General features: G+C 44.1%; 1 protein-coding gene and 1 long non-coding RNA gene across 2 annotated transcripts in view; both read left to right on the top strand.

Moving 5' to 3' along the window:
• Positions 1-3,549: 3,549 nt before the first annotated feature.
• On the top strand, positions 3,550-9,529 carry LOC135507212 (uncharacterized). The gene is made up of 3 exons (XR_010450624.1): positions 3,550-3,671; positions 9,092-9,193; positions 9,474-9,529. It is a non-coding gene; the product is annotated as an uncharacterized LOC135507212 (long non-coding RNA).
• LOC135506608 (C-type lectin domain family 4 member M-like) overlaps positions 9,530-12,725 on the top strand; it is a gene marked incomplete at its 5' end in the record, with an annotated part of 39,666 nt that continues 36,470 nt past the window's right edge. The window contains one exon of the mRNA XM_064925937.1: positions 9,530-9,794. Within this exon, the coding sequence (XP_064782009.1) occupies positions 9,530-9,794 (265 nt within the window). The remainder of the gene's footprint in view (positions 9,795-12,725) is intronic.

Below are 12,725 nucleotides of genomic sequence, written 5' to 3' on the forward strand. Positions count from 1 at the left end.
GAGACAGCATAGTAGATACACCTCTACCCAGGAGACAGCATAGTAGATACAACTCTACCCAGGAGACAGCATAGTAGATACAACTCTACCCAGGAGACAGCATAGTAGATACAACTCTACTGAGGCAGCATAGTAGATACAACTCTACCCAGCAGACAGCATAGTAGATACAACTCTACCCAGGAGACAGCATAGTAGATACAACTCTACTGAGGCAGCATAGTAGATACAACTCTACCCAGCAGACAGCATAGTAGATACAACTCTACCCCGGAGACAGCATAGTAGATACAACTCTACCCAGGAGACAGCATAGTAGATACAACTCTACCCAGGAGACAGCATAGTAGATACAACTCTACCCAGGAGACAGCATAGTAGAAACAACTCTACCCAGGAGACAGCATAGTAGATACAACTCTACCCAGGAGACAGCATAGTAGATACACCTCTACCCAGGAGACAGCATAGTAGATACAACTCTACCCAGGAGACAGCATAGTAGATACAACTCTACCCAGGAGACAGCATAGTAGATACACCTCTACCCAGGAGACAGCATAGTAGATACAACTCTACCCAGGAGACAGCATAGTAGATACAACTCTACCCAGCAGACAGCATAGTATATACAACTCTAGACAGGAGACAGCATAGTAGATACAACTCTACCCAGGAGACAGCATAGTAGATACAACTCTACCCAGGAGACAGCATAGTAGATACAACTCTACCCAGGAGACAGCATAGTAGATACAACTCTACAAAGGAGACAGCATAGTAGATACAACTCTACAAAGGAGACAGAATAGTAGATACACAACTCTAGACAGGAGACAGCATAGTAGATACAACTCTACCCAGCATAGTCGATACAACTCTACCCAGGAGACAGCATAGTAGATACAACTCTACCCAGGAGACAGCATAGTAGATACAACTCTACCCAGGAGACAGCATAGTAGATACAACTCTACCCAGGAGACAGCATAGTAGATACAACTCTACCCAGGAGACAGCATAGTAGATACAACTCTACCCAGGAGACAGCATAGTAGATACAACTCTACCCAGGAGACAGCATAGTAGATACAACTCTACCCAGGAGACAGCATAGTAGATACAACTCTACCCAGGAGACAGCATAGTAGATACAACTCTACCCAGGAGACAGCATAGTAGATACAACTCTACCCAGCATAGTAGATACAACTCTACCCAGGAGACAGCATAGTAGATACAACTCTACCCAGGAGACAGCATAGTAGATACAACTCTACCCAGGAGAGAGCATAGTAGATACAACTCTACCCAGGGGACAGCATAGTAGATACAACTCTACACAGGAGACAGCATAGTAGATACAACTCTACCCAGGAGACAGCATAGTAGATACAACTCTACCCAGGAGACAGCATAGTAGATACAACTCTACCCAGGAGACAGCATAGTAGATACAACTCTACCCAGGAGACAGCATAGTAGATACAACTCTACCCAGGAGACAGCATAGTAGATACAACTCTACCCAGGAGACAGCATAGTAGATACAACTCTACCCAGCAGACAGCATAGTAGATACACAACTCTACCCAGCAGACAGCATAGTAGATACACAACTCTACCCAGGATACAGCATAGTAGATACAACTCTACCCAGGAGACAGCATAGTAGATACAACTCTAGACAAGAGACAGCATAGTAGATACAACTCTACCCAGGAGACAGCATAGTAGATACACCTCTACCCAGGAGAGAGCATAGTAGATACACAACTCTACCCAGGAGACAGCATAGTAGATACACAACTCTACCCAGGAGACAGCATAGTAGATACAACTCTACCCAGGAGACAGCATAGTAGATACAACTCTACCCAGGAGACAGCATAGTAGATACACAACTCTACCCAGGAGACAGCATAGTAGATACACAACTCTACACAGGAGACAGCATAGTAGATACAACTCTAGACAAGAGACAGCATAGTAGATACAACTCTACCCAGGAGACAGCATAGTAGATACAACTTTAGACAAGAGACAGCATAGTAGATACAACTTTAGACAAGAGACAGCATAGTAGATACATATCTACCCAGGAGACAGCATAGTAGATACAACTCTACCCAGGAGACAGTATAGTAGATACATATCTACCCAGGAGACAGCATAGTAGATACAACTCTACCCAGGAGACAGCATAGTAGATACAACTCTACCCAGGAGACAGCATAGTAGATACAACTCTACCCAGGAGACAGCATAGTAGATACACAACTCTACACAGGAGACAGCATAGTAGATACAACTCTAGACAAGAGACAGCATAGTAGATACAACTCTACCCAGGAGACAGCATAGTAGATACAACTTTAGACAAGAGACAGCATAGTAGATACAACTCTACCCAGGAGACAGCATAGTAGATACAACTCTACCCAGGAGACAGCATAGTAGATACAACTCTACCCAGGAGACAGGATAGTAGATACAACTCTACCCAGGAGACAGGATAGTAGATACAACTCTACCCAGCAGACAGCATAGTAGATACAACTCTACCCAGGAGACAGCATAGTAGATACAACTCTACCCAGGAGACAGCATAGTAGATACAACTCTACCCAGGAGACAGCATAGTAGATACAACTCTACCCAGGAGACAGCATAGTAGATACAACTCTACCCAGGAGACAGCATAGTAGATACAACTCTACCCAGGAGACAGCATAGTAGATACAACTCTACCCAGGAGACAGCATAGTAGATACAACTCTACCCAGGAGACAGCATAGTAGATACAACTCTACCCAGGAGACAGCATAGTAGATACAACTCTACCCAGGAGACAGCATAGTAGATACAACTCTACCCAGGAGACAGCATAGTAGATACAACTCTACCCAGGAGACAGCATAGTATATACACAACTCTACCCAGGAGACAGCATAGTAGATACAACTCTACCCAGGAGACAGCATAGTATATACAACTCTACCCAGGAGACAGCATAGTAGATCCAACTCTACCCAGCAGACAGCATAGTAGATACAACTCTACCCAGCATAGTAGATATAACTCTACATGGCCATTGATGGCTGACGACATTGCAAGACGTAATGCAGCATTTCAATTATTTTATTATTAATATATCTATTTATTTTACAAACTAATATACACTGTGGTAAACTAAACTAACAGAAACTAAAATTACAAACTAATCTACACTGTAGTAAACTAAACTAATATAAACTGTATATACAAACTAATCTTCACTGTGATAAACAAACATGGTTCTCAGAAAATAAGTCTGTGGTCACATGGTGGTGGTTAGTGTCGTACTATTGGTTAGACAGTTTCCCCTTTAATGAGGTTGACTGTTAAAACTGTCTCTGATATTAGACTGAGTCATACAGAGACTCCAGCTGTGCAGCGAACAGACAGGAACCAACAACTGAGATAACAGCAGACTTTACAACAGTAGAAGATACAACAGTAGAAGTTACAACAGTAGAAGATACAAGAGTAGAAGTTATAAGAGTAGAAATTACGATTTGAAGACAAAGAACCTAAACAAATAAAGACCATGGATATTGATGATCACATATACCGAAACGAAAGACCCATCATGCCCTGCAAGAAGGATGGAGTTGGTGATCAACATTCAGGTAACAGTTTATCCTGGTATAGTGCTCAAACACACACACACACACACACACACACACACACACACACACACACACACACACACACACACACACACACACACACACACCCCAACAAGCAAACTTTTTGCAACGTTCCTACACTCTATGAACACACACCAGACTCTACAAACACACTCTCTCTCTCACACACACACACACACACAAATACAGACATTTCTCATTTACTTAACTATTCACACCATTGAGTCAATACATGCTAGAATCACCTTTGGCAGCGATTACAACTGTGTGTCTCTGGGTAAGTCTCTAAGATCTTTGTACACCTGGACTGTACAATATGTGTCCATTATTCTTTACTACATTTTTCAAAACTCTGTCAAATTGATTGTTGATCATTGCTAGACAACCATTTTCAAGTGTTACCATAGATTTCCAAGCAGGTATTTGTCAAAACTGTAACTCTGCAAACTCCAGTGTATATTTGGCCTTGTGCTGTAGGTTATTGTCATGCTGAAAGGTGAATACCTGTCCCGGTGTCCCGGTGTAAAGCAAACTGAAGCAATTTTTCCTCTAGGATTTTGCTTAGCTCCATTCTGTGTCTTTATTTATCCTGAAAAACACCCCCGACTTATCAAATCAAACTTTATTAGTCACATGCGCCGATCACAACAAATGAAATCAAACTTTATTAGTCACATGCGCCGAACACAACAGGTGTAGACTTTACCGTGAAATGCTTGTTTCCAAGCCCACAAGAAGAAGAAAATATTTACCAAGTTGGATACAATCAAAAGTAGAAATAAAAACTATGGACTATATATACAGGGGGTAGAGTCAGAGTCAATGTGGAGGCTTTATACAGGGGAGTCACAGTCAATGTGGAGACTATATACAGGGTGTTACGGTACAGAGTCAATGTGGAGGCTATATACAGGGTGTTACGGTACAGAGTCATTGTGGAGGCTGTATACAGGGGGCACCGGTACAGAGTCAATGTGGAGGGTATATACAGCGTGTTACGGTACAGAGTCAATGTGGAGGCTATATACAGGGGGTAGAGTCAGAGTCAATGTGGAGGCTATATACAGGGTGTTACGGTACAGAGTCAATGTGGAGGCTGTATACAGGGGGCACCGGTACAGAGTCTATGTGGAGGCTATATACAGGGTATTACGGTACAGAGTCAATGTGGAGGCTATATACAGGGTGTACCAGTACAGAGTCAATGTGGAGGCTACATACAGGGGGTAGAGTCAGAGTCAATGTGGAGGCTATATACAGGGGGTAGAGTCAGAGTCAATGTGGAGGCTATATACAGGGGGTAGAGTCAGAGTCAATGTGGAGGCTATATACAGGGGGTAGAGTCAGAGTCAATGTGGAGGCTATATACAGGGTATTACGGTACAGAGTCAATGTGGAGACTATATACAGGGTGTTACGGTACAGAGTCAATGTGGAGGCTGTATACAGGGGGTACCGGTACAGAGTCAATGTGGAGGCTATATACAGGGGGCACTGGTACAGAGTCAATGTGGAGACTATATACAGGGGGTACTGGTACAGAGCCAATGTGGAGACTATATACAGGGGGTACTGGTACAGAGTCAATGTGGGACTATATACAGGGGGTACCGGTACAGAGTCAATGTGGAGGCTATATACAGGGGGTACTGGTACAGAGTCAATGTGGAGGCTATATACAGGGGGTACTGGTACAGAGTCAATGTGGGACTATATACAGGGGGTACCGGTACAGAGTCAATGTGGAGGCTATATACAGGGGGTACTGGTACAGAGTCAATGTGGGACTATATACAGGGGGTACTGGTACAGAGTCAATGTGGGACTATATACAGGGGGTACTGGTACAGAGTCAATGAGGAGGCTGTATACAGGGGGCACCGGTACAGAGTCAGTGTGCAGGGGTACAGGTTAGTTGAGGTAATATGTACATGTAGGTGGGGGCGAAGTGACTATTTAACAAACAAACAGCGAGTAGCAGCAGTGTACAAGGGGAGAGGGGGGTTCAATGTAAATTGGTAACGAGTACATACATACATACATATGAGATAAGTAATGTGGGGTATGTAAACAATGTGGCATAGTTAAAGTGGCTAGTGATACATGTATTACATAAAGATGCAGTAGATGATATAGAGTACAGTATATACGTATACATATGAGATGAGTAATGTAGGGTATGTAAACATTATATTTAGTAGCATTGTTTAAAGTGGCTAGTGATATATTTTACACCAATTTCCATCAATTCCCATTATTAAAGTGGCTGGAGTTGAGTCAGTGTGTTGGCAGCAGCCACTCAATGTTAGTGGTGGCTGTTTAACAGTCTGATGGCCTTGAGATAGAAGCTGTTTTTCAGTCTCTCGGTCCCAGCTTTGATGCACCTGTGCTGACCTCGCCTTCTGGATGATAATGGGGTGAACAGGCAGTGGCTCGGGTGTTTGTTGTCCTTGATGTTCTTTATGGCCTTCCTGTGACATCGGGTGGTGTAGGTGTCCTGGAGGGCAGGTAGTTTGCCCCGATGATGCGTTGTGCAGACCTCACCACCCTCTGGAGAGCCTCACGGTTGTGGGCGGAGCAGTTGCCGTACCAGGCGGTGATACAGCCCGACAGGATGCTCTCGATTGTGCATCTGTAGAAGTTTGTGAGTGCTTTTGGTGACAAGCCAAATTCCTTCAGCCTCCTGAGGTTGAAGAGGCGCTGCTGCGCCTTCTTCACGACGCTGTCTGTGTGGGTGGACCAATTCAGTTTGTCGAGATGTGTTCGCTGAGGAACTTAAAACTTACTACCCTCTCCACTACTGTCCCATCGATGTGGGGGGTGCTCCCTCTGCTGTTTCCTGAAGTCCACAATCATCATCATAGCTTAGTGATGAGCTTCGTGGGTACTATGGTGGGTACTACGCTGATCTGTAGTTAATGAACAGCATTCTCACATACAGTGGGGAGAACAAGTATTTGATATACTGATGATTTTGCAGGTTTTCCTACTTACAAAGCATGTAGAGGTCTGTAATTTTTATCATAGGTACACTTCAACTGTGAGAGACGGAATCTAAAACAAAAAAAAATCAGAAAATCACATTGTATGATTTTTCAGTAATTTATTTGCATCGGTGGCGACCCGTTTGTCGTCGATACCTGGAGGTTGTATTGAGACGAGCCGACCGGACTCTCTTCCAGGTGCAACGACAGCGGCGAATAAACATTTGGGCCGAGGGTACGCCGACCTTTTCCTCTTGCTCCGTGAAGAGCGGGGGCTGATAACCCAGGGAACACTCAAAGGGTGAGAGACAGGTGGCAGAGCAAGGAAGGGTGTAGCGGACATATTCTACCCACACTAGTTGCTGACTCCAGGTGGTGGGGTTGGCTGAGATCAGGCAGCAAAGAGTCGTCTCCAGGCCTTGGTTGGCTTGCTCCAACTGGCTGTTGGACTGGGGGTGGCCTCGGAGGACAGACTGGCCGACCACCCAATGAGTGTGCAGAATGCCTTCCAGAACCGGGGAGAGAACTGAGGACCCCGGTTGTAGACCATGTCCACTGGGAGTCCATGGATCTGTAAGATGTGCTGCACCATGAGCTGTGCCATCTCTTTGGCAGAGGGTAGCTTGGGGAGAGGAATGAAGTGGGCGGCTTTGGAAAACCTTTGGCAGAGGGTAGCTTGGGGAGAGGAATGAGGGCGGCTTTGGAAAACCGGTCCACTATTGTCAGAATGGCAGTGTTGCCATCAGATGGGGAGACCCGTAACAAAGTCCAGGGATATGTGAGTCCAGGGACGGTGCGGAACAGGCAGAGGTTGAAGGAGACTAGCCGGAGCTTGCCGGGGGTCTTGTTCTGTGCACAGATTGTGCATGAAGCGAAGAACGCCGACAGTCATGAACCATGGTAGGCCACCAAAAGCATTGACGCACAAATGCCAGGGTCCGACGGGAGCCCAGGCAGCAGGCAAGCTTGGAGGAGTGGGCCCACTCCAGGACCGAGGATCGGATATCGTCAGGAACAAACATCCGGTTATAAGGCCCACCTAGCTTGTCTGGAATTGAGACGCTTGGTGGTGCAGAGATATTCCAGGCTCTTGTGGTTTGTCCACACAATGAACGGATGTTCCGCTCAGCCAGTGTCTCCACTCCTCCAATGCCATCTTCACCGCGAGAAGCTCACAATTCCCCACATTGTAGTTCCTCTCCGTTGCTTTGAGCCAATGGGAGAAGGCAGCACAACTTGAGGTCCAGGGCAGAACGCTGGTACAGGACAGCTCCCAACCGACATCCGAAGCAGCGGCCTCCACAAAGAACTGGCTGGTCGGGTCAGGATGAACCAAGATGGGTGGTGTGGTGAAACGGTGCTTGAGATCTCGGGAACGTCCCAGTCAGCAGCTGGGGACCATGCAAATAGAACCTTGGGAGAGGTGCGTACAGACAGGGTGGAAGCCATGGTGCTGTAACCCCGGATAAAGCAGCAATAGACGTTGGCGAATTCCAGGAAACGCTGGAGTTGCACTCTGGATTTAAGCATGGGCCAATGCACCACCGCTCTCAACTTCCCGGGATCCAACTGTACACTCCCTGAGGCGATGATGTAACTCTGGAAGGGGATGGTGGAGCGATGGAATTCGCACTTCTCTGCTTTCAGAACAAGCTGGTTCACCAGGAAGCGTTGGAGGACCTGACAGACATGGAGCACGTTCTCTTGGGCGGAGCGGGAGAAAATTAGGATGTCGTCGACATAGACGAAGACAAACCGGTTCAACATGTTGCGGAGAACATAATTTACCAGAGCCTGGAACACAGCAGGGGCGTTGGTAAGGCCAAATGGCATGACCAGTTACTCATATTGACCACTGGCTGTTTTGAAGACAGTCTTCTACTCATCTCCTTCCCCTATCCACACCAGGTGGTAGGCATTCCGTAGGTCCAGCTTGGAGAACACAGTGGCCCCCTGGAGCGGTTTGAAGATTGAGGAGATGAGAAGTAGTGGGTAGTGGTTCTTCACCGTGATGTTGTTGAGGCCCCAGTAGTCATTGCACGGGCGCAGGGTTCTTCTTTGTGGAGAAGAAGGACAAAGCCCTGCACCGGTGCATTGCATTCTCCGGCGGGGGAGGCAGGAGGACGGATGAACACTGCAACTAGGGTGTCCTCATAGCCTTGATCTCCAGACCTGACGTTTCAGTACTCATTTTGGGTGCATGAACTCTGCAATATGTTTAAGCCAATATTCTGGAAGAGGTTCTGGAAGTCAAGCAGTAGAACATGTGAGGTGCTGGAACTCAGTTCTGGTGTTCTGTCCCTTGTCAAGCTTATGTATTTCCCTCAGTGATTCAAACAGAAAATTGACACAAAAGTTGATACAAATACCACTCTGATAAAGAGCAAGTTCTTGTTGTAATAATTTGTGCTTCAGTGTTTTGTCAGTGGTGGAAGAGATACTCTGGAGCTGCTGCAGTGTGTCTGGGGCTGCTGTGTGTTCTCCTACTGGCTGGGATCATAGGCCTGTCTCTCTACCGTGAGTTTGATATGTTCCCACTCAAACATTCTTCATCATCAGTGGTGTAATGACCAGGGATCAATTACATTTACATTCCAGTCAATTACATTGTGACAATACACCAGATTCCAATTCCACGTTTTCCTCATTAAAAAGCATTGAAGATAATTGGGATTGAAATAGAATTCCAGTGTACTTCCTGAATTGACTGGAATTGAAATGCAACTGACCCCAACCTTGGTCATGTCTAATTAACATGTCCACTGTTACCTTGTTCATGGGTCGTATTATTTCACAGAGAGAAACCAGTTGACCTGTTCCAACACCCTGACTGAAGAGAGGGACCAGCTACACACCAGCAACAACACCCTGACCAAAGAGAAAGACCAGCTACAGACCAGTTTCAACACCCTGACCAAAGAGAGGGACCAGCTACAGACCAGTGGAAACAATCTGACTGAAGAGAGAGAGCAGCTCAAGACTAGCAACAACACCCTGATCAAAGAGGGAGACCAGCTACAGACTCGCAACAACACCCTGACCAAAGATGGAGACCAGCTACAGACGAGCAACAACACCCTGATCAAAGAGAGAGACCAGCTTCAGAAAGAGATAGAACTTCTGAAACAATCTTTAGTTGAGAAAGGTGAGTCAAATTGTCTAAGGACTGTTCTGTTTGACAGTCTCTGTATCAGTTCACATGCCACTTACGAACAGGCAAATAAACATATATTAAATGAAAAATGTGAGAAACAAACTAAGACTTCCAAACATTCCATTAGTTAGTGCCCCGTCTTCCTTAATTCAACTTAAATCAATGTTGTATTTAAGTGACTAAAGCAGGAAATGTTCAACTTATAGTGTGTCCTCAAGGATGGAAGAAGCTTGGTAGCAGTTGTTACTACGTCTCCACTGAGTACAAATCCTGGAAGGAAAGCAGAGAGGACTGCAGAAATAGAGGAGCAGACCTGGTGGTCATCAAGAGCCAAGAACAACAGGTGTGTGAGAAAGAGAGAGAGTGACAGAGAAAAAGAGAGAGAGAGAGAGAGGGAGAGAGAGATAGAAAGCAGTAATGACTATGTTTTAGCAATGTTGTCTCTCTCCCACAACTACAGACATTAGTCAATTGGTTATGTGGACGAAATAACTATGTCTGGATTGGTCTGACTGACTCTGTTTCTGAGGGGACCTGGAAATGGGTGGACGGCACACCACTGACCAGAAAGTAAGACATTAATGAATTCTATGTAACTATGACATCACTGTCTGGATTAGTATGTTCAAAATGGAAAGCCTGATTCTCCTACAGGTATTGGAACATTGGACAGCCTGATTCTATGTGTTGTTTCTTCTACAGGTATTGGAACATTGGACAGCCTGATTCTGTGTTGTTTCTTCTACAGGTATTGGAACATTGGACAGCCTGATTCTGTGTTGTTTCTTCTACAGGTATTGGAACATTGGACAGCCTGATTCTGTGTTGTTTCTTCTACAGGTATTGGAACAGTGGACAGTCTGATTCTGTGTTGTTTCTTCTACAGGTATTGGAACAGTAAAGAGCCTAATGGTGGAAGAGCTGAGAACTGTGTGTATTTCTACTCCTGGTCATCAGACACAGGAGAATGGTGGGACTATGACTGTTCCTATAAATACAGATGGATCTGTGAGAAATAGGATTCATCCTCGGTTCTCTCTGAACTGCTAAATAGGATTATGCTCAGTATATCGTAAACTATTTTCTGCTTATTCAATTTACCTTGTCAACTACATACAATATATAACAAGACAAATGTAGAATACATTATAATAAAAATATATACAATAACAATACAATGAATTGATAAGAGAAGGACTGTTCTGTCTGTTGTTGAGGAAATTCACCACTAATGACTCAAATTCAAAGGGAATGAATCAATCTTTATTATCACAGTCCCAGAGGTTCACTGACTCAATACAATCCTGATGTTCATGTTTATTATCACAGTCCCAGAGGTTCACTGACTCAATACAATCCTGATGTTCATGTTTATTATCACAGTCCCAGAGGTTCACTGACTCAATACAATCCTGATGTTCATGTTTATTATCACAGTCCCAGAGGTTCACTGACTCAATACAATCCTGATGTTAATGTTTATTATCACAGTCCCAGAGGTTCACTGACTCAAAACAATCCTGATGTTCATGTTTATTATTATTACTTTTTACTTTAGTCTACTTGCTAAATATTTTTCTTAACTCTTCCCGAACTGCACTGTTGGTTAAGGGCTTGTAAGTCATCATTTCACTGTAAAGTCTACACTTGTTGTATTCGGCGCTTGTGACAAAGTTTGATTTGATTTGAGACTCTTTATACTGTGACACAAACAAGTCATATCAGCACGGTTGGTTCCTGCATGAGACTGACTGATACCACACCAGACTTCTTACCTTGAAACTGAGATACTCCTTTTGGTTCCCAGAGCAATGTTCTGGGTGTACTGGGAAAATGCTTATACAGTGATAGTGTGGAAAAACAGACAGACTGCCCACCCCAACTCACGCCCTGAACATACTAAAACAAAGACAACAACAAAGGAACAACGGTCAGAACGTGACAGTGAGAGTGTTGATTCCTCCCATGTACAGTCAACCAGTTACTCACATGAACCAAACCAAGTTGGATATTAGAAAAGCAGCATTATTCTAAACATACGAGTGGATAAACAGAGAGAAAATGTAACTCTATTATATAATAGTAGATCTAACATGGAGTCTAGAAGGACTGTTCTCTACTGTATAATAGTTGATCTAACATGGAGTCTAGAAGGACTGTTCTCTACTGTATAATAGTTGATCTAACATGGAGTCTCGAAGGACTGTTCTCTACTGTATAATAGTTCATCTAACATGGAGTCTAGATGGACTGTTCTCTACTGTATAATAGTTGATCTAACATGGAGTCTAGAAGGACGGTTCTCTCTGCTATGTCATATAATCTCTGACACTTTAAGAACATGTGAATGTACTATATATCAGGTCTCAGTTAACTCTTTGAACTCCCTCTCCCGGATCCGGGAGAATTGTCATCAACTGACACTAATTAGCATAACGCAACAGACAAAAAATATTACTAGAAAATGTTCATATTCATGAAATCATAAGTGAAATATATTGAAACACATTTTAGCCTTTTGTTAATCACCCTGTCATCGCAGATTTTGAAATTATGCTTTACAGCCAAAGCAAGACAAGCATTTGTGTAAGTTTATCGATAGTCTAGCATAGCAGTATGCCTAGTTAGCAGCAGACATCCTGGTCACGAAAATCAGAAAAGCAATCAAATTAAATCGTTGACCTTTGATGAGCTTCGGATGTTTTCACTCACGAGACTCCCAGTTAGATAGCAAATGTTCCTTTTTTCCAAAAATATTATTCTTTGTAGGCGAAATAACTCCGTTAGTTCCTCACGTTTGGCTGAGAATTCGATTGGAAATTGTTGTCACGACAACGCTGAAAAATATTCCAAATTAACTCCATAATATCGACAGAAACATGGCAAACATTGTTT

Source organism: Oncorhynchus masou, chromosome 20 (assembly GCF_036934945.1).
Source record: "Oncorhynchus masou masou isolate Uvic2021 chromosome 20, UVic_Omas_1.1, whole genome shotgun sequence".
In the NCBI taxonomy this organism is placed as follows: Eukaryota; Metazoa; Chordata; class Actinopteri; order Salmoniformes; family Salmonidae; genus Oncorhynchus; species Oncorhynchus masou.